The sequence below is a fragment of the Diadema antillarum genome, unplaced genomic scaffold (genome assembly GCF_040938485.1).
Source record: "Diadema antillarum isolate AM-2024a unplaced genomic scaffold, OU_Dant_1.0 scf00000067, whole genome shotgun sequence".
NCBI classification, from domain to species: domain Eukaryota; kingdom Metazoa; phylum Echinodermata; class Echinoidea; order Diadematoida; family Diadematidae; genus Diadema; species Diadema antillarum.
The window spans coordinates 828,134-849,226 of record NW_027270956.1 but is presented as its reverse complement, the minus strand read 5'-3'; the positions used below and the strand labels follow the sequence as shown (position 1 = coordinate 849,226).

At 38.5% G+C, this 21,093-nt stretch overlaps 1 protein-coding gene across 1 annotated transcript; it reads right to left on the bottom strand.

The window, feature by feature from the left end:
- Nucleotides 1-983: 983 nt before the first annotated feature.
- LOC139716595 (SWI/SNF-related matrix-associated actin-dependent regulator of chromatin subfamily A-like protein 1) lies at nt 984-19,483 on the bottom strand (the record flags this gene model as incomplete). Its single annotated transcript, XM_071628123.1, has 17 exons — nt 984-1,298; nt 4,554-4,641; nt 6,169-6,269; nt 7,439-7,531; nt 9,087-9,176; nt 9,558-9,657; nt 10,311-10,381; nt 10,913-10,993; nt 12,072-12,203; nt 12,791-12,931; nt 13,596-13,661; nt 14,756-14,917; nt 15,674-15,824; nt 16,859-17,042; nt 17,942-17,992; nt 18,276-18,404; nt 19,114-19,483. Coding segments are annotated over 17 exons (2,325 nt in total), but the record flags the coding sequence as incomplete, so codon positions are not given.
- Nucleotides 19,484-21,093: the final 1,610 nt, after the last annotated feature.

Genomic DNA, 21,093 nt, shown 5'->3' with positions numbered 1-21,093 from the left:
CTACACTGTTGGTGCAAAATTGCATCGGGGACGTTGCGGCGCTCGTTGGTGGCCGAATACTGGTGCAGTAGACATTTGCATTCAACCCTTGCATTGAATAATTCCCGTAGACACTAATCATAGGGGTAATTGCCTTGGGGGTACGTAAATTTTGTTTTTCTTTTGCGCTTTTGTGGATACCATCAAAGATCGTACACTCATTCGACCTTTGATATCATCACACTCTTGGCTTGCTATAATCAAAATATCCCGCAAGAAAACGGCGTATTTCTCGATTTTTAGCGCTTTTTCCGCGACCCGTCGCGTAGACAATACTCTTAAAACTGGACTTAATTCGCGCGTGCTTGGAAAAGTTCCGATTCTGCACTTTTGAGGGTGGAATTTGGGATTTTCGATGGATTTTTGGAGGAGACTTAAGGACTTTCCTGTACGTGAATGAGTGTTAATGCCGTATGTGTAATGATGTGATTTGCGTGTGATGTGACTGTAGAACCAAAGATCGTACACTTCAGTGTACGATCTTTGGTAGAACTCACTGGCTGGTGATAAAGCACACTGGCAATTAAGTGGCCGAATTCTGGTAGATGACCGAATGCACATTATGTTTACCCCGACTTTGTACTTAGGCGTGGGTCTGCCGCCTTAGACGGCCCCTCTCTAGTTAACTGTGTGAACTAGACAACTAAACAACTAAACAACTTTTTCATCACATGATTTGAAGAAACCCAACTTCTCTTTAGCGGTTTATGCCCACTCAATCTGAAAACGAAAGCATACACAGATATGCACATGTGGGACTACCCCTAAAAAAAGAAAAAATGGACGGATGAATTAAACCAGTTGTATAACATTGTTTACTTGTCAATGCAGAAAACATTCATATCCTTTTCATCTGAACAATGGCATCTTTTGACCAACTACACAGGGATTGTTATGTTCATAGAGCACATTGTATAGAGTTTTAAATCCACTAGAAGCTCTCCTTACGTCATCCTTGCTTTTTTCACGGGTGGTGCAAAAGATGCTGCATTTGTACTGCTATATGAGTTGAAGAGGCTCATGTTAGCAGAGGAGGGTTGCACTGGTTTGCCAACTGTGGTTGCCGAGTGGTTAGTGGTGGCGGTGCTACATTTTGTCGTCTCGGCCTTGCCTGCTTCACTTGAAGAGTTGCTTGCCGCGACGCTGCCACAACCCGTTGACTCAGCCGCGTCAAGGATGTCGAGTTCCTCCTGCGACAACTCATCATCTTCAAAGAATGATTGCTCAAAGAAGGACAGGATGCTTCGCTGTCTGGGATCCTGTGTATAGAAATTTGCAAAAGTGTGAACGCAAATACGCCTTGGAATAAACAACCTTTCCTTCATATCTAATGTAAATCCACAAACATTCCTGGCATGAAGGCTTTGCAAATTGAAGCTGGCAACCTTTTTCACAGCATGGAACTTTCGTGAATTGGCGACTGGCATTTAATGCATTGTGTAGACAAAACTTTCGCGTGCATTTTACGATCGTAAATCTTGGCTCCTTGCAAAATCTGCAAAAGTTTCATGCACATGACATTTCTGGTTTTATAGTGTTCTACAGATACTCAGATTGTTCATCTGAGAGGCGAAAGGTATCAATGTCAAACAAGGGCAAGTAACATTAATATCCTCCTGCTACACTGATGAAATTATTGCATGACATTTAAGCAAGAATCAGAATATTGGGGATTACTGATGGCCACGAGACAGAGTCTTATTACATTGAACTCCTTGGGGCTTGTGGCATTATAGAAAAATAAATCATAGCAGATTTGGAAATTAAATGATTAACTATGACGAACTTGATCATCAGGCCATAAACAGTAAATTCTGTTCAAATATGTGAGGTGGTTTTCTCAGAATGTTTTGTGACAACAAGGAATGTAGTTGCACTGAAGTTTAGGTAGCACCATATACATTTGACAATAGATAACACAGTGGATATCAACACAAACATCAATTTTGCCTTTAAGAAACACTCTGATAAAAGGCACCAAACCAGTGACACATTGAACTCATTGTAAATGGCACTAATACAATTTACCCCCACTGTGACAAAATAACTCTTCTTGCTCCAAAATTCAAGGTTTCTTTGTGTCTTTTGGTGTTTGAACCCCTGATATAAACAAGATTTTGATATAACAGAGTGATTTCACATATAGCAAGGAGTTTGGCTGTAATGAGGATCAACAGTACTGTATTATCAAAAACTTTGGCTGTTTTACAGCAATGAATGTTGAACTAGATATATCGCTACGGCTACTGATATGCCTCCGCCATAATGCATGGTTCTCCTAATAGGTCTATAGTACAATGTCTTGACAATGTGTGATGACAGTTTCACACAATTGGCAAAATATTAAAATGACAGGTTTGACACAAATGTGCTGAATGTTCACTTTCCTAGAACTAGGTTCAATTGGATGAATGATTAAAATGTCAGAGTGCAGGTATTTGGGGAACTGATGATTTTTACTTGACTTTTGACCCTTTTATAAGTTTATGCATTGAGTAATTTTCAAGGTATTGAGAAAAAGTATAATTTCAGTATCAAATGGGAAAATAGCATTATCTAAACCTGGCCTTTGACCTTTGACCTCACAGTTCCAAAGAGAATCACTGTTAGGTTGAACATGCATAAATATGTAAGTTTCATGATGATACCTTGAGTTACTTTCGAGATATGGAGGAAAAAGTGCAATTTAGCACTTTCACTTGACCTTTTACCTTTTGACCTTTGACCTTTTGGCAAGAAACTTCCCCAAAAATATATATTGGGTAATACATGCCATACATCAAGTTTAAAAAAAAAAAAACTTCAGGCATATATTGCATTTTAAGGAAAGTAGTGATATTTTGAGGAGTTGACCTTGACCTTTGACCCCCTGACCTTTGACCCATGACCCCCAACTTCCCTAGATAATCACTGCCCATCGGTACAAGCATATATACTAAGTTCCATGAAGATACCTTGAACCATTTGCGAGATATGGAGAAAAACATGAAATTTCAATTTTTTTTTCACAAAATAACCTGTGACCTTTGACCTTTGACCCTGTGACCCTATAATCCACACAAAGTATCATCCCCCAAGGATATACCCTCATACCAAGTTTAATGTAAAACCACCACACGGTTCTTGAGATATCGACAAAAACAAAACGGGACGGACGGACGTACGGACGGACGTACGGACGTACGGACGTACGGACGGACGGACGACCCGAAAACATAATGCCTCCGGCCACTTCGTTGCGGAGGCATAAAAATTCTTGTACAGTGGAATATGATTTTGTTTGCTCTTCATTTGTTCATAAGAAGTCAATGCATACACAAACTAGATATATCGCTACGGCTACTGATATGCCTCCGCCATAATGCATGGTTCTCCTAATAGGTCTATAGTTCAATGTCTTGACAATGTGTGATGACAGTTTCACACAATTGGCAAAATATTAAAATGACAGGTTTGACACAAATGTGCTGAATGTTCACTTTCCTAGAACTAGGTTCAATTGGATGAATGATTAAAATGTCAGAGTGCAGGTATTTGGGGAACTGATGATTTTTACTTGACTTTTGACCCTTTTATAAGTTTATGCATTGAGTAATTTTCAAGGTATTGAGAAAAAGTATAATTTCAGTATCAAATGGGAAAATAGCATTATCTAAACCTCGCCTTTGACCTTTGACCTCACAGTTCCAAAGGGAATCACTGTTAGGTTGAACATGCATAAATATGTAAGTTTCATGATGATACCTTGAGTTACTTTCGAGATATGGAGGAAAAAGTGCAATTTAGCACTTTCACTTGACCTTTTACCTTTTGACCTTTGACCTTTTGGCAAGAAACTTCCCCAAAAATATATATTGGGTAATACATGCCATACATCAAGTTTAAAAAAAAAAAACCTTCAGGCATATTGCATTTTAAGGAAAGTAGTGATATTTTGAGGAGTTGACCTTGACCTTTGACCCCCCTGACCTTTGACCCATGACCCCCAACTTCCCTAGATAATCACTGCCCATCGGTACAAGCATATATACTAAGTTCCATGAAGATACCTTGAACCATTTGCGAGATATGGAGAAAAACATGAAATTTCAAATTTTTTTTCACAAAATAAGCTGTGACCTTTGACCTTTGACCCTGTGACCCTAAAATCCACACAAAGTATTATCCCCCAAGGATATACCCTCATACCAAGTTTGATGTAAAACCACCACACGGTTCTTGAGATATCGACAAAAACAAAACGGGACGGACGGACGGACGGACGTACGGACGTACGGACGTACGGACGGACGGACGGACGGACGGACGGACGGACGGACGGATGACCCGAAAACATAATGCCTCCGGCCACTTCGTTGCGGAGGCATAAAAACTTGAATTGTACCACCCACAAAATTATTTTATATCCAATGTACTGTGACAGGTTAGATGGAATACACTGTAGTTAGTACTCTGAAGAGGTTTCATATTCATTAGTCAAGCTAGTGAAAATGAGTGCTTGCTGGGAAACACACCTTGAATTCTGTGGTGTCAGCTTCCTTGAAGTCATCCCTTGACAGACCAGCCTTGCTGAGTGTCGATAATTTCTTCTGAACCAGAGGCCTGGAAAAAAAAAGAAAGAAACACAGACCCTGCAAGGCATAGAATTCCAAAGTGTGATGTAATAGCCATTCATTGCCATGGAGACCAATTCTAACAACCTCACACTGCCCAAATGTCTGTGAACACAATGGTTGCTAACCACACTCATTACCCAGTTCTAACCCACTGCCTGAAGCCTTGTGCAAGGATATTTTGTTTGGAACCAGCACTAAGCTACAATAAAAGACTTTGATGTCATCCCTTCTGTACTCTATGCTGTATTAATTACTTTTACTGTATCTACATTTCACTGTAGCCACACACCACTGACCTTATTTAACTCTTTATGTGCCACGTTCGCACGTCCGACTCAGTCGACGGCGTGCCAACTTCGCATATTCTGCTCAACAAACAAAGCCGCCAAAACCGATCGATAAATCACTAATCAATGCTAATCCCGCGGAACAATGAAAGCATCTCTCGTGCTTTTGTTCCTCTCATATACGGCTTGCATTCTATGTGGCGATTGACTATCAAGCGGCCTTCCCAACTAGATTTGCTCGCACATTCTAAGTTTTTGTCACGGTTTTATGGGCAAAAGTCATGCCTTTACAGTAATGTAGCAACTTGTCATTCACAAGATAAATTGAAAATAGATTCGTCATACAATTTATATCGAAACAAAGCTTGGCATTCCTCTTTAACTTTGCCTACTAGTATGCCCGTCTTAACAGAAATTTGTAGGAGTTATAAAAATTGGAAAAACAGAATTCTTTCTCAGAGCATGACTACCTTCCTGTCTCAGAATAATGTGGCACACAGGGGGTTTCCACCATGGCACATAAAGAGTTAAGTTGTCTGAAGACTAATTGCCAATGAATAGAGATTATCTCATCCCTCTAATCCCTACTGTATCACCACAGCCTTCTTATTGTAAAGAGATTATTTCATCCCACTAATCTCTACCTTACCACATGGCCTTCTTCCTATTGAACTGAGGCACACTGTCTGCCTGAATGGGCTGGCAAACTCTACAACAAGGCAACTACATCCTCAACCTCTAGTTTGCTTCACATTTCACGCGTACATCACAGTTGGGGGGCACGATCTTTCTCATACATTGGACCTGATCTATGGAACACTCTCCCACTCAACATCAATCAGTAAACTTCATACTCTTATTTTAAGACTCTAGTTAAATTGTATTTGTTTACAATGTAATTGTAGTTTTGGTTACTTTTTATGAAATATTGGATATGGATTGGATTTGAAGGGCTGTACTATAAGCATTAGCTATTTAATTGTGTACACAGCATGTGTTGAATCTTACAGGCTCTCGTGTGCCGAGAGTATCAGTAATGATAGATACGGCGCATTATAAGTGTACTTTATTATTACTATTATAAGGCAAAAGGGTGGCTGGATAAAGTGAATGATGATGTAAAAGCTGGGCAAGTTAAGCTCAGTGTCTGGGCACATGAAGGGTCAACAGTCCATCATATGTTATACATACAGTCCTGATGAGAATACTTTAACTTGCTCACTGACCATATGTAGTCATCAGCTGTGCCCTTGGCGATGAGGTACCGGACAGTGACCGAGTCCTGCTGACCGATGCGGTGAACTCTGTCCTCTGCTTGAACCAATATCTGGATAACAGAAGTTGATCAGAAGTAGATAGTGTTCAAAGTAAAACTATGTCATATCCACAGTCCATGCAGGAATCTAATTTTCCCCTTTGTTTTGCTGATCTCTTTTAGTATTGTGCTTAACCTTAACTAGGCCAGGCTATTTAGGTAGTTGATAGAGCGGGGGAGGGGGCCTCCCAGGCCCCCCCTCCAGATCTCGACCGTCGACTGCGCGATCGCGACGAAAATTGGCACACACATTGCCTATGATGTAATCTAAAATACCATGAAGTTATTTTTTCAAAAAAAAATCATCATTTATGCTAAATTATGCTAATTTATGCATGATGATGCATAAAATCAGACTATTTGGTATAAATCACAAAATACCCCTCAAAACAGGCATATTTTTTGTGTAAATATTCTTTTTAGTGTCCTTAGCAAATGTCATTAAAAAAATTTGTGATATCAGAAAAAATTCCTAAGTATTTTATATTTTTTTTGAATTTCTTATGTATTTCTCTGTTTTTTTTACTTTATGTTTTTCATTGTTTTTTCGATGAAATTTGTCCGCGACATCGCTCCGAACAAGAAAATATGTTATTCATTGATTTTAATCAATAAAACACCAAAATAATCATGGTTTTATGAAATTTGCCTGTAAGCACAGTTTGCATTGAAATTGTACACGAATTAATGTTTTTGAGCAATTTTTGGTCTGACATGCATGTACATATTTATGCGTAACTTCGGAACCGCACGCCCGGGCGTCGCAAATTTGGTGTCAAAAGATGCGGGAGACTCGAAAGAAAAAAGTCATGAAACGTCGTGGCGATAGCTTTTTGCGATTGCGATACATCGCGCGGAACATCGAGGGGGGGCCTCGGAGGCCCCCCCCCCAGTCTGGACAATAGGGGTAAAATCTCTTGTACCTTAGTTTATCTCAAGCAATGAAATACCACAAAATAGTGTCTTGAGGTATCTAACTATTAGGAACACTGAAAAACACTTGCAAGACAGTACATGTACTGTCTGGCAGAATGCACTTTCTTTCCCTCCCTGTGTTGATTCTAAAGAAAAAATCTTGTCATACTGTTGTCAACTGTGATACACAATAAGTTTGAAGAAAAAAGGAAAGAGAAAAGTGGTGTACTGTAGTGTATAGAAGGTCTGCATAACATCTGACTTACTCCTGGATTCCAGAAGAGCTCAGCAAAGAGGACGGTTGAAGCCGATGTAAGGGTGATGCCAGCATTGCAAGCTGTGATGGAGAGGACTGCTACCTGTCATTCAAAAAATAATATGCCCACATCATTCTCAATGTGTCATTCATTGCTTGCTAAACAGATTTACACATTACCTCAACTTTCAATTGTTACGATATTAAGGCCATAAATGTGATCTAAAAAGCTTGATTACTGAAAGGACCTCAATCAGAAACAAGGAAAAGCAGAAATTATGCGGTGCGTAATATATGTCCCTGCCGGAAGTAGCATTTTGTAGCAAAATGTACAATACAGGTCACAAATCAAGGTCAAAGGTCAAAAAGTCAAAGGTCTTCTGTGTAGAAAGTTTTGAAGCCCTCACCTGCTGCCATCACATAAAGCAAACGGAATCGAAATCGGGTTAGAAATGGCGAAGGAGTAGCATTTTGTAGCCATTGTACAATATAGGTCAAAAATCAAGGTCAAAGGTCAAAGAAGTCAAAGGTCAAAATTCTGTGTACAATTTTTGAAGCCCTCACCTAGTGCCATCACATAAAGCAAACGGAATCGAAATCGGGTTAGAAATGGCGAAGGAGTAGCATTTTGTAGCAAAATGTACAATACAGGTCAAAAATCAAGGTCAAAGGTAAAAATTCTGTGTAGAAGTTTTGAAGCCCTTAACTAGTGCCATCACATAAAGCAAACGGAATCGAAATCGGGTTAGAAATGGCGAAGGAGTAGCATTTTGTAGCAAAATGTACAATATAGGTCAAAGGTCAAGGTCAAAGGTCACAACTGAAATTCTGTGTAGAAGTTTCAAAACTCCCACATAGTGCTATCATATAAAGCAAACAGAATCAAAATTGGCTCATAAATGACAGAGAAGTAGCAAATTGAAGATTTTGATCACACACTGACGCACACACGGACACACGGACGGACACACGGATGGACACACACACGGACACACACACGTACGGAGCCCGTTTCATAGTCCCCTGCTCGAACTCGTTCGGCGGGGACAATGAGTAGGGTCTAATGTGCTCTACAATTTGCTGGAAATCATGTGGCTTTTCTTTTTGCTAGGTCCCAAATATACCTATTCACATACACTTTTTTCCCTACATTTAGTAACTACTGGTATTATAATGGTAATTACAAAAGGGCTGTCATCACATCTACTATAAAGTTAATACATCAAAAAGATTACATTGAAAAGGCAGCAGTATTCCAAGGGATACAATATCTGTAATGTAGCCAGATTCTTGGCAGTCTCTGAATGGTTGTCAATACTTGCATCAAGTTTCGCTGCAATTCATGAGGTTGTTCTGATGTCGCAAAAAATATTTATGCACACATGGGTGGGCTTCCAAAATATGAACATGCATCTGAAGTTGTACAAGCATATGCCAGGGACAGAAGTCTCCTGTATTTTAAGAGGGCAGAATTTACACAGGTCTCTGCTTGTGAATTAAAAGAGAAACATCTAGAAAATTCTGATCTTCTCCTGTAACATTCTAAAATTTGCAACCCCCCCTCCTCCCCCCCCCCCAAAAAAAAAGAAGTACAAGGATGGTCCTGAAGAAAAGCAAAAGGCAACGAGAAAATAAGAGATCTTCCATGCCAGTCTTACCTGGTAGGAATCATTAGTCTGAAACTTGTCCACCAGCTCCTTCCGATGATGTGAGGTCGTTGACCCGTCTATTCTGATGTACCTGATATTCTGATGAGGGGGAAAGTCATGCACACAAAAACAAGGTGAAAGATCCAGAGCGCTTCTGTGCTTGTCACGTCTGATGACTTGATTTTTCTTTCACTAAATTAATCACATTATTAGAGAATAACTTCAAATTAAAAGGGCAGACTGCCTTTATCTTCATTTTGAAATTGAGAGAAGACATCAGGTGCTAACTGACTGACAGCCATATTTACAGAACTTAATCAAATTGTGAGGCTTGTACCATTCCAATTCTAGATCAGGACAGAAGGAAACAAGGGGTTGTATGCACCATACCCTCTAACCATCTCTAATAACTTCACGTCTTGCATCTCAATGGCACGTTTGACGCAGAAGATTCTGTCGTCGTAGCAACACTACACTTACTTTCTTCTGTAGAGCTTCTGTCATCGCATCCAGGACAGCCTGGTGGTGAGCAAAGACCAGGAATTTGTGTCCGCACTCTGCCAGGTCAATGATGTACTCCCTAATGGGGGGTGAGAAAAAGCATCTTTTTACTGCAAATATGCTGTAAGTCCCCTCTATCTAGCACAAAAAAAAAATGTGTCATAGCAACTTCTCAGGCAAATCCTAATCATTTTTAATGATTCTTAATATGTTGCCTTGGTTTCTGCTACTAATTTAATTTCATAGTATTTCTTTTTCTTTTTTAAAGCCACAGGCCTCTTTCATTATTTATCTGATCCATTGCCATGAAATACCTACGTGTGTACTGTGAATTAAAAACAAATGCCAAATTGAAAACACCCTTGTTTTAGAGATTACAGAAGCAGGGATTGTAAGAGATTTAATACATGAACAAGTCTAGTGGAAGGCCATGGTTTTATATGCAGATTTTAGTCAAAATTGATACACTGAAGTCTATCGTTACATAGAAATAAAGAGATATGAAATGTGGTCAATTTGTATATTTGCTGTGTTTAGAATTTGAACACAAATTCTTGGCCAGCCTATTGTATGACTGTCCATACCACACTGACATTCCTTACAAGAGTAACCTCACATGTAAAATGATACAGTATTTATTGCTAATTTGCTCGTACACGTGTACTGAAAAAATCTTTTCAAAGATGGAAGATTTGTAGACTTGAAACAACTCTACCTGACAGCTGTACCAACCTGAGCGCAGGAATTTTAGCCACACCTGTCTCACTGAAGTATTTCAGTAGTGCGCCATGTTGGTCAGATTTCTGTTGTTGGAAAAAAAAAAAATATATATATATATATATATGCATACCGGTATATGGTGAATGAAAAAGTGAAGACATGATAACGCAAAAAGTCAGCATGACTTCTGACCTACTTCCATCATTGTTAATGGAACAGCAAAATATATTGCAGGAAGTAACTCTTGCAACAATGGAATTGCCAGTTTCTTTTTTTTTTTCTCTTAGCTTTGATATCAATATGTATTAGTACACACAAAAATTGCTGATTTCTATTTCAACAAAGCTTGATGCAGATGAAATTGAGGCAGTCATTGTTTCAGATGTCATGAATTTAATTGGCTCAAAATTATATTTTACTATGTCATGAATAATACTACTATCATTGCAAGGAACAAAAGTTTACCCTGTTTAAATATCATAGATACGAGATGATGCAGATCTCATTAATTTGGCATACAGTTGTGGGATTTTAAGCCTATTCTTGTGCACTATGTATGGGCTTTAGAGACACTGTACATACACATCTTTCAAAAACTAGTTAATGGTACTTACATTCTTCTTCTTCTCCATCTCCTTGGCTGCACTCTTCAGTGACATACTGCCCGTCTTGACGATACCAGGGTCCATCATTACCTGTTACATCAGCACACACAGAAAAAGTGGTTAATGTCCAGCACACTTTCTTTAAACGTACAATATAGTCTTTGCCCTAATTTAAAATACTGCCGAACACTTGCTAACTCAATATCCCTGTATCTTGCATGAAGAATGGTTTTCCATGGTACCTAAAGTGCATGTTGTATATGTAACATTATTGGTCTCTTCAAGGACATCCTATCACCTTAACACCATTTTTTTTTTTTAATGTGGTCTACAATGGTCAGTAGATATACTGAAATATGATATCTTATAGAGAGTTAAGGAGTCAAACATAAAAACCAAACACATCCCCCAAAACAAACTAACAAACTGACTCATAGTAATGCTCTGTCTTAGCTACAAATATGATGTGCCGTAACTCCGATCTTGGGACTCTTGATCATGAAACAATCCTAGATTGGTATGATGACCTGGACAGACATGCTATTAGTATTTAAAAAAAAACAAAAAAAAATCATGAAAACAGAAATTCCTCAGAGCACAAATCAAACATATCTTATTGGACATATCACAAACATGAGAGAAATTAGACGAGGAAGGAAAAACTTTCATCAAAACCAAGCAATAAAAAAGATTGAAGCATAAATCATGATTCTCAGCTACGACAATTACAAACAAGAGGGAAAAAAAATATAATTGAGGAGGGGGACAGATTGCACACACGATGTCAGTAACCCTTAATGTGTTCGGGTATTTAGTTTAATTCGTCAAGCTTTTTCATCAGTGCCCAGTATTCCATACAAACTTGAACTACTAATAGATTTAGCAAGCCCACTCAGGAGTAGCCATGTGCCTCAGTCCATCAGGAAGGCCATGGTGACACGATAAGGATTACAGGGATTAGGTAATCTCTATTCACTGACAATTAGTTTTCAGACTTCTATGCCAATTGTTGAAGAAAGTGCTCCTGCATCAGTGGCAATCAGCAAACAAAGCACAAAGGAGGGTTTCAAAAATTGCTCTCAAAGCTTGAAGAACAAATTCTACACGCAAATTTTTATGTAGAAGAGATTAATTTTGAGGGAGGGCATGATGACCCCATGGTACTTACCACCTGCCTCATCTTGGAGGGGAGCTGGGTGAGGACATCCCTCTTGAGACGTCTCACCATCACCTTCTCCTCGAGGAGCAACTGCAGCTCAGAGAGGTTGGAGGAGCCGGAGTAGTCCCAACCCCAGTGATTCTAGAATGGGTGCGGTCAGATAATGGGGGGGGGGGGGGGCAGATGTTGCAGATTATCACCTCATACAATGAAATACAATGAAGTAGCCATTCTGGTATAGTTGATCCTGCAGTTTTTATGTATCAGAACTCATTGAAGGTGATAGTACAAGGGAACCACATTATAACAAGCTGCTTAAGACTACTGAAATTTCCTCACTACATCAGGTATCTTGTTATATCAGGATGAAAATCAAAGAAAATTTTACAGCATAGGCGCTGATAATGAGAAGAAAGAAGAGCAGCAGAAAACTGGGGTCATTTGCATCACAACAAAGTTAGTTTGTATGCCCTTTGCAATATACACACAGTATTTACCAGTATATCAATCTACTTTGAAGACAGTATATAAAAATGACCTATACAGCATAATACTATTCAGACCATATCGGTTTGTGCGGGGTCATGCATTCAAGCAGAATGTGCCAAGTTGGCAAACTGTTGACTGAGTCAGGCGTGCGAATGTGGCTCACAAAGAGGTTATGGCGCATGTAAAATGCACATCCAGCTGTAAACAGAGTGCTATTAAAGAAGGAAACTAGCTCTGACCTGCTTGGCATCACAGTATCTGACGGCAAACTCGTGGAAGGAGGGGAAGAGTTTAGGGTTGATGATGTTGACCTGGTTGAAGAGTTCAGCTGGTCGAGAGAGGGCCGGGGTACCAGAAAGCAGGATAACCCTGTAAGCTGCCTGCTCAGATTAAAGCAGAGATGAATTTCTTTCAGCAAGTGGCATACGAGAACAAAATAGATTTCATATTTCTTTGCCAAGTGACTGAACTATGTTTGTCACAGGATACCGTTTCATACAGTATTGTATTTACAACCTTACAATGTCTGCAATAATTCACTGTCATTTAGTCAATGGCTCATGAAAGAAGTATTACCAACACTTTGAGGACATATTTCAGCTGTTTATAAAAGAACAAGTGCCACTCTTCAAATACATCTGAATTCTATCATGGGCTGACATTTGTATCAATCAGTAACCTGGTGTATAACTTTCAGATCTGCAAGAAATGTTCTCTGGATATTGAAGAACAGAATAAATATTATGTAGGTGTCATGTATTTGGTCTTCTGCAATTCTATCAATGGGCACGGAACCAGTGTTATTGAGGTTGGGAAAAATAATTTGTGGCACAATTTTTTTTTAATCATAACTTTACAGAAGTATATCAAACAACAAAGGAAAACATAGAAAGAATAACAAAACAAAAGAAATAATAAAACAAATACATATATTATCTAACTATAACAAATACCAATTCATGAAACATTGAAATCAAAAGAGGGAAAGCTTCTATATAAGTTCTATCATAGCATGACAACATTTATAAATAAAACTCAACTTACTTTGAGGAGAGGGAGAGCTGCTTTTGTTCTTGCTGTCTTGTAATTCTTGAGAAAATGGGATTCATCCTGAAAGAGAACAGACACAAGATCAGCACAAATCTAAAGGCATAATTTGCCATTTGCAAATGAAACGAAAACCCAGTTTTAGTGCTTCAAAATAGTTCTAAAATGTGAGTCAGGGATAGAAACAGCCGATGTAAAAATTTGAATCAGTATAATCAATGTTATATTCTTAAATATACAAAATGTGAACAATAGTCAAAATAAAAATGTTACTAGACGGTCTGCAGTTATGGTTTATTAAGAAAGATAGTGATATCTCCTTATACTTTAGGCTTTATTGGAAAATTTTTATATTGTAGGATGTTTTGTGATACACCTGACCTACGCACATGCATCAAATGTGATATCTTGAAATATTTCTAAATCACTGCTCCCAATTGTAAATAATACCTTTAAGTATGATTAGTTTGTTGCACATCGCTGCCACAAAGTTGCACTCATGGCCCCAACTCAATGATATTCAAAGGGTTTGTCTTTTTCTACTAATATGGCTGATAAATGAAGTAATCTGTCTTCTTCTTTTCCACATTTGATACGTTCTGAAAATTTCTCTTGAAAGAATGAAAGTCTGTTCTGATCCATCATTATTTACTTGATTAGCTTTATACAACTTTGAAAAAAAGCAACTCTAAACTTTGGTTCCCCTTGTAAATATTACACACTTTGCACAAGTAAAAAATAGATTGTGAACCTCAATTCAACATCTTCTTCAAGCTGGTCTTGATAGACTAAAATCTGACTCACAGAATGGGCAAGGTTTTCAACAAAAATAGCCACAATGAATACAAGAGCAAAGGGGGATGGCAGATGCTAAATTATCAACTGCAAACATGATTTAATAATCCTCTGTGTACATGACAATGGAAGAGCTGTGAGGCAATAACATCATAGCCTCTCCCAAAATTGTGCATATTTGATGAAAACATCTTGAAAATTTAAAATCCATAATATCTTTATTCTATGTTGAAGTTTGATGCAACTTCCCTCATTCTGTTTATCTGGATTTTATCCTATATGTCAGTGTCAATTTACATATGGTGCAAAATTGCACTTTATTTGTGAGTATTTGTGTGGATTTCACGATTTGCCCTACCTACCATAATGACAACTTTGAAGCGTTTGGCCAGCAGCGCCTTCATCTGCCGGGACATGATGTCGTAACTGATGATGTTGACCAGTCCGCATGCCACATTCTCTTTCCCAGAGGTGACCACGTTGATTTCATGCTCCTCCAGTGAAGGAATCCATTTGAGAAATGCCTGGAAAACAACACACAAACTTAATCTGACTACACTGAAATTTCTTCAACAACGAGCTCACTTACAGTGAGGTACCACTACTACATGTAACTAGTTTAATTCAGTGGTCCCAATTTTCTATTTGTGTATTTAGTTGGTCTCTGTGTCAATACGTTTATGAGGAACCGCTTACAAGGCAAAACTGGTGAACCTGGTGACTTTGTCTCCCTGTATTGGGGAAGGTGTTCAGCACAGGGTGTGCTAAAATGACAACAGTCTATGATTTTCAAATGGTAAAAATTTCCCTGAAAGACAGACAGACTTAAATTAATGTGGCTCCTCCACAGGGGACTTTAAAAAAAGATCTGATTTTCTACTTTGCTGCACGGCAGAAAAGCTGCATTTTGCAACATGACCTGCATAATTGTAAGTTGGAGCTCCTCATATATATTAACTAATTGGCAAAATTCAACATTAGCGGTGGCCCTGTGGTCTGGAGCCACTAAAAATTGATCGGGTCAGCAAACTTCCAAAAAGGCTTTTTTTTCTCTCTCTCTTTGGTGGCATGATCTAGAAGCTAACATTCAAACTGAAAATGTATATTTCCTTTATTTCAGGCCACAAAAATTTCATATTAAAACATGTTAGTGGCATAAAACGGGCCACCAATAAAGAATGTTTATAGTGTCAAGCCTAGTATTAGGTATTATCACTATTCAGTTTCTGTATTCTTCAGGACATTATTATTGATCACAATGGATAAGGTGTGAAACTCACCTCTGCCCATGAGTATCTCATAGATGAGGGAGTAACCACCAGCGTGGGCCATTCTGTGCGGTAGTGGCACGCCACACAGATGGCTTGAATCGTCTTCCCCAGACCCATCTCATCGGCGATGAGGGCACGACCATTCCGATGGATGGCAAAGCTGAGGAAATAAAGATTTTATCCATTTTAGGACTACCCATCTATATGTCATTCATCGAGAAAGCATGTAACATGTATACATGTAGTTGTCAATGGTAATGAGACAATTAAATGACACTTGTGTACTTGAATTGGAGTTGAATAAAGTATCAAAGACTAATCGCATCAATTAGTTCTCCAACTACATCACTTGATGAATATACATGAACAAAAACTAAATATCAGTCGATAGTACGCATAATGTTAGCGAACACTAAATCAATAATGTAGTACATTGTAATTCAATCAATATCTGCTGAGCTTACTTGCTCAATGTTGAAAACATGAAAAGTATGGAAGTTTGGAATGGAATGCATTCCGCTATATGAAATTAAGTACTAGAAGCACAAACAAAAGCATTTCTACCCAAAAATATACCCAAGCCTATGACTTTTATAAAATGCCAAGTTGAAGTAACACAAGATGGCAAGCTGAAGTTTCTAGTTTCTTTTTCATGAACTAAGGTACAGTTCATGCATATGCTTTGGTATGACAAGTGTACTTTTCAATACGCAACACACAAACTTAACTACACAAGGTTCAAACCCTTCCTCTTTCTACTTGGTAGTCATGTTTCCTTGAACTCCACATATTATGTACTCAATTCCATCAGCAATATTCATTCAAACAAACAGCAACACTGCAGAAGCACCAGAAATAAAAAGGTGCATTCAAATTCTTTGATCCCTTCAGCAACACGAATAATAGATTAATATGCCAAGCAGTCTTTACAATGGGGACAATTTAGCTTTTGAGAGTTCTAAAGAAAATATTGCAAGACTACCAGGTATCTTCTGTAAGCCAGAAACATTCAAAGAATGAATTGGAGTCAACAAACGTTTTGCGGCATGAAAGTTTTGTGAATTGACACTGGCATTATGCATTGTGAAGACAAACACTTTCACCTGCATTCTACTTTCTCAAATCTTGTCTCCACGCAAAATTCACAAAAAATTTGGGGTTCTACAGTTTTATGCCGTAGCTGTCAGGACTCACTCTACTCCTTTCCTCTGGAACGGCATGAGGGCCTGTACCAGCTTCAGGTCCACCAAGTCCAGACTGGCTTCGGGCACGTCCAGGCTGGTGGTCTGACCCCGCAGCTGGCTACGGAATGCCAGGCACACTGAAGTGGACAGTGGTTTGACCTCCACCTCCCCCTTTAACACCTTGACAGCTTCCACTGAAAAAAAAAAACAAGAACAAAAATAAAAAAAATTGAGAGAGCTTAAAGGTAAAATTGATTGTCTTGTTGAAAAGAATTGAGCTTAGTGCTAAGGTTACTACAGTGTAATACTTAGAACATGTAGCCAAGTTCTTACAGGAACTCACCCAGGGGAGAATACTGTAAAAGTGGAAATTTTCGCGCATTTTGCGCAACCAGAAACTAGCATGAAAATAAAAGCATGTGAATATTTTTGCTCACTGTATGTTTCAGTAGTTGATGTCTTGATTCCGTGGAATTAAAAAAACATACGAAACTCTTCTTGCCCCTCCGAGCGCGAAAAATTAGTCATGCGAAAATATCCACTTTTGCAGTCATCCAACAATCCTCCTTGATACTTGCACACTCTGAACTGTGAATAATCTAAAGATTTAGCATCTTAACAAGCAAGAAAAGAAAATGTGAAGACACACATTAGCCCCTGTTTGCACACCATCACAGAAAGGACAGATGGCGCAAGGTATTAAACAATTTCATTAAAAGCATTATAAAATGATGTCTTGTTAGACAAATACATCACATCTGATCAATGATCATGTCACATTGCATAGCACTGATGTGTAAATACTCTCTGTAGCTGACTGTTAACCTGCTAAATGTTAATTGACAAAAATTATCAGAGGAAATATATATATATATATTTTTTTTGGGGGGGGGGGGAGGGCATCAATTCTTGAGGTTTAAATGCAAAAATTATTTTAGTTCATAACTCACCCATCCTACTTTGAAGCCAAATGTTGCTGAAATTTCTGAGGATATTGGAAAGTGAGGTATGCAAAAAATGGTGGTCACATTCATATAAAAAAAAACATTACTGTAACAAAATACACTGGCTTTGGTAATTCCAGTAGACTTACTCAGCTCTTCATATTCTGCCAGGGAAAAGGACCACTTCTTCGTGTTTGCATCTACAGACAGGATGAACCACAGATGAAGAAGAGATCAGAACAGTATTATCATCATATCTACTAAATATTTTACACAAACATTCATGTCTAAACCAAGACCTCCAGACATGAATAACACAGGGATCTACATTGTACCCATTTCAATTTCTCTATCAAGCTACATGTATGAGCATTTAATATTTTACATTACATGAGGATGTCAAACAACAGAGAGTGATTGCTGCCTACCAAACCATTTATGTGCTTTCTGACAAAATGAGTTGTGAAAGGTAGTACAACTCACCATAGCTCTTGCTGCTCAATGACTTGAAGATTTCAATCAGTTTAGCATGGTAGCCAATATCTACCATGAACCTTGACCTCGAAACTAGAACACACGTTCCTGATGTACCTGGTGTTCCTGATGTCAGACCTAAAATGGAAAAGAGAGACATTGCATTACACTACTAGTTGTCCAAATAGACATCTGCTGGGACAAAAATAACAAGAGCACATCACATGCGAAGTGCCCAGTCCATGATGGAAAAAGAACTTGCAGCAGATTACTTTGGTCTGGTTTACCAAAACTGTTTGGATGACTTGATAGGATTGATGCCTTAAAATGTTTTTTGCAGAGCAGAGAATTCATTTGACATGCCTTTTTACAAGTTACAGGTTTGACTTTACACAGTCCTTTCACAAAAGTTGAAATAAAATCATTGGCTGAGAATCACAAGAGCGTTAAGTTGCCACTGAACCCATAGTGTTCAAGGCAACTTAACGCCCTTGTGATTCTTAGCCGAAGAAATGGAGATCGGCCAATCTTAAAGGTTAAACTGTGAAATTGTGAATAAGGAAACTTTCTTACATCTAGCATTTTGTGCTGAGCCACTTATAGTGAACTCAATTTGTTTATGATTTTAAAGACATTTTTTTTTTCTTTTTCTCCTCTAGTTTCTCAAAGTCTATTACACATGGAATGGTTTTGGGGATTACTGGCTTTTCTTTGTGTTCTTATCATCTTACCATTGAACACATCTAAACTAAACCCCGACATGAAAATATCCATTTAACAACACAGATAAAACTGATGATCTCGGAGTAAAAACACAGTGGAAAAATTTCATGCAATATTGCTTTACCTCCTGGCTTTACAACAGTGTTTGTTCCTTGGCCTCTCTGATTCACATTACTTCCACCTCTACCCTTATTCCATCCAGAGTTCCTGCTATTTGCTCCATTAGCCACTGACTTTGTAGTCCCGCTTTTGCTGCTGGTGCTGGAATAAAACTGAGTTATACTCCTCTGTCCAGATGGTTTTCCTCCACTATTTGACGGACATGCCAGGCCATTTTGGGATGCAGAACTTGACTGAACCCCTGCCTGTCCGACGTTTCTCGCAGTTGGAGCACTTGCTGCCGTGGAGACAGACTGAGTGTGAGGTGGTCTACTGGAATCAGACGGCTTTATTGCATTGGTGGCGGCATCTTTGGACGCCAGGTCACTGGCAAAGGAGTTACCGATACAGGATGGCCTCCAGAGTTTGTTACTGTTAGTCTTACCCGTACCATTATCATCTTTTTTCCAAGATGATGATGAGGAGGAGGAAGAGTAAGCGGTTGACCATTTGATAGTCGAACTCGATGAGGGCAATGAAGTGGGCCCAGAGTTTGTCTGAGAAGTTGATGCTCCTGGACCCATGTTAGTGCTGGTCCTTCCCTTTTGACTGCCTGATTGCTGCTGTGCAAGCCTGGCTGCTCTCTTCTCCATGGCTCTCTTGCGATTCTCCTCCATACGTCGCTTCTGATCTTCTGTGAGTCCTCCTGCAGTTGCCATGGTGATCACTTGAAAAGGTTTCTTTCAGCTCCTGAATTCTGTGAGACAAGATATATGGTCAATTCCAGCGTAACGGACATGACATTCAGACCACTTTTTTGTGATTCAAACCATCACACAGTGAAATTGGGAGTCTCCAAAAGATTCTAATTGAGTTTATCAGACACATTTAAGTATATGTAATGTACACAGAAAATTTCATGGAAATTTATCAAGTGGTTGTTGAGAAATTGCATTTTTAGCGAGCGTAACGGACATGACACTAAATGGACAAGGCATTTTGATCTACTTACCATTATGAAAATTCCTGTGAATTTTTGGATAAGATGCAGCTGGTTTTGGTCTTGATTAAACCTTTAGGTCATGCTTTACTCATAAAGTCCTAATTTAGAGTAGTTTTACTGTTCATTCTTTTTTAATAGTTTAAAATATTGCGTAACGGACATGACACTTCGAGTGTAACAGACATGACAGTTTTGTCCACTTTTTGTACGCTAAGAGAATTTTTTTATTACAAGGTATAGCAGATATTCAATTGTTGGCATAGTAAGGTTAGAACATAGGGACACACATCATAACTGCAATCATGTAATATTTCTTGTATTTATATCATTTTAGGGGGGTTAGTCTTTGTATATATTTACAAAACAATGAAATATAAAACAAATTCTCTCCTGCACCAGCTAGCTAAAATTAGTGACAAATTTCCAGTTACTACCACCCACCATAGCAAAATAGGACATATTACTATCTTATACTACGGTTATTTTTTTCTTAGTGGCCTAATATTTGATACTTAGTATTATACACTAGCGTAACGGACATGACACCCTTGTAAGGTGAACCATATTTTCACTTCTTTGTTTCAAAATAAAAAGATTAAAATAACTGCGCACTGCTAACTACATTATGCTCTTGAACAAAACATCAAAAAGTCCTTTTATTGCAGGTTTCAGTGATCTAACAGCTACTCTAAAGCACATGGAGTACAATGCCCAGAGTACCACAATGGCATACATGTACAACACAGAAAACCATATCTCCATATCTGCGGATAGGCAAAGAAAACAGAACGAACCAGATCTGTATGAAATAAATAGTTTGAATACAACATCATTAGAATGCACTCGGGATTGCATCAACTTTTATGCAATGAAATAGGACCACAAAACTGTTTGGTACCATTATCAAATTAGTGTTATCATCTGAAATAAATTAAGGTATGTAAATTTCATTTCTGCAAAGTTCTTTCATTTGGCATTAATGTCATCCTTGGAGTAGAATCA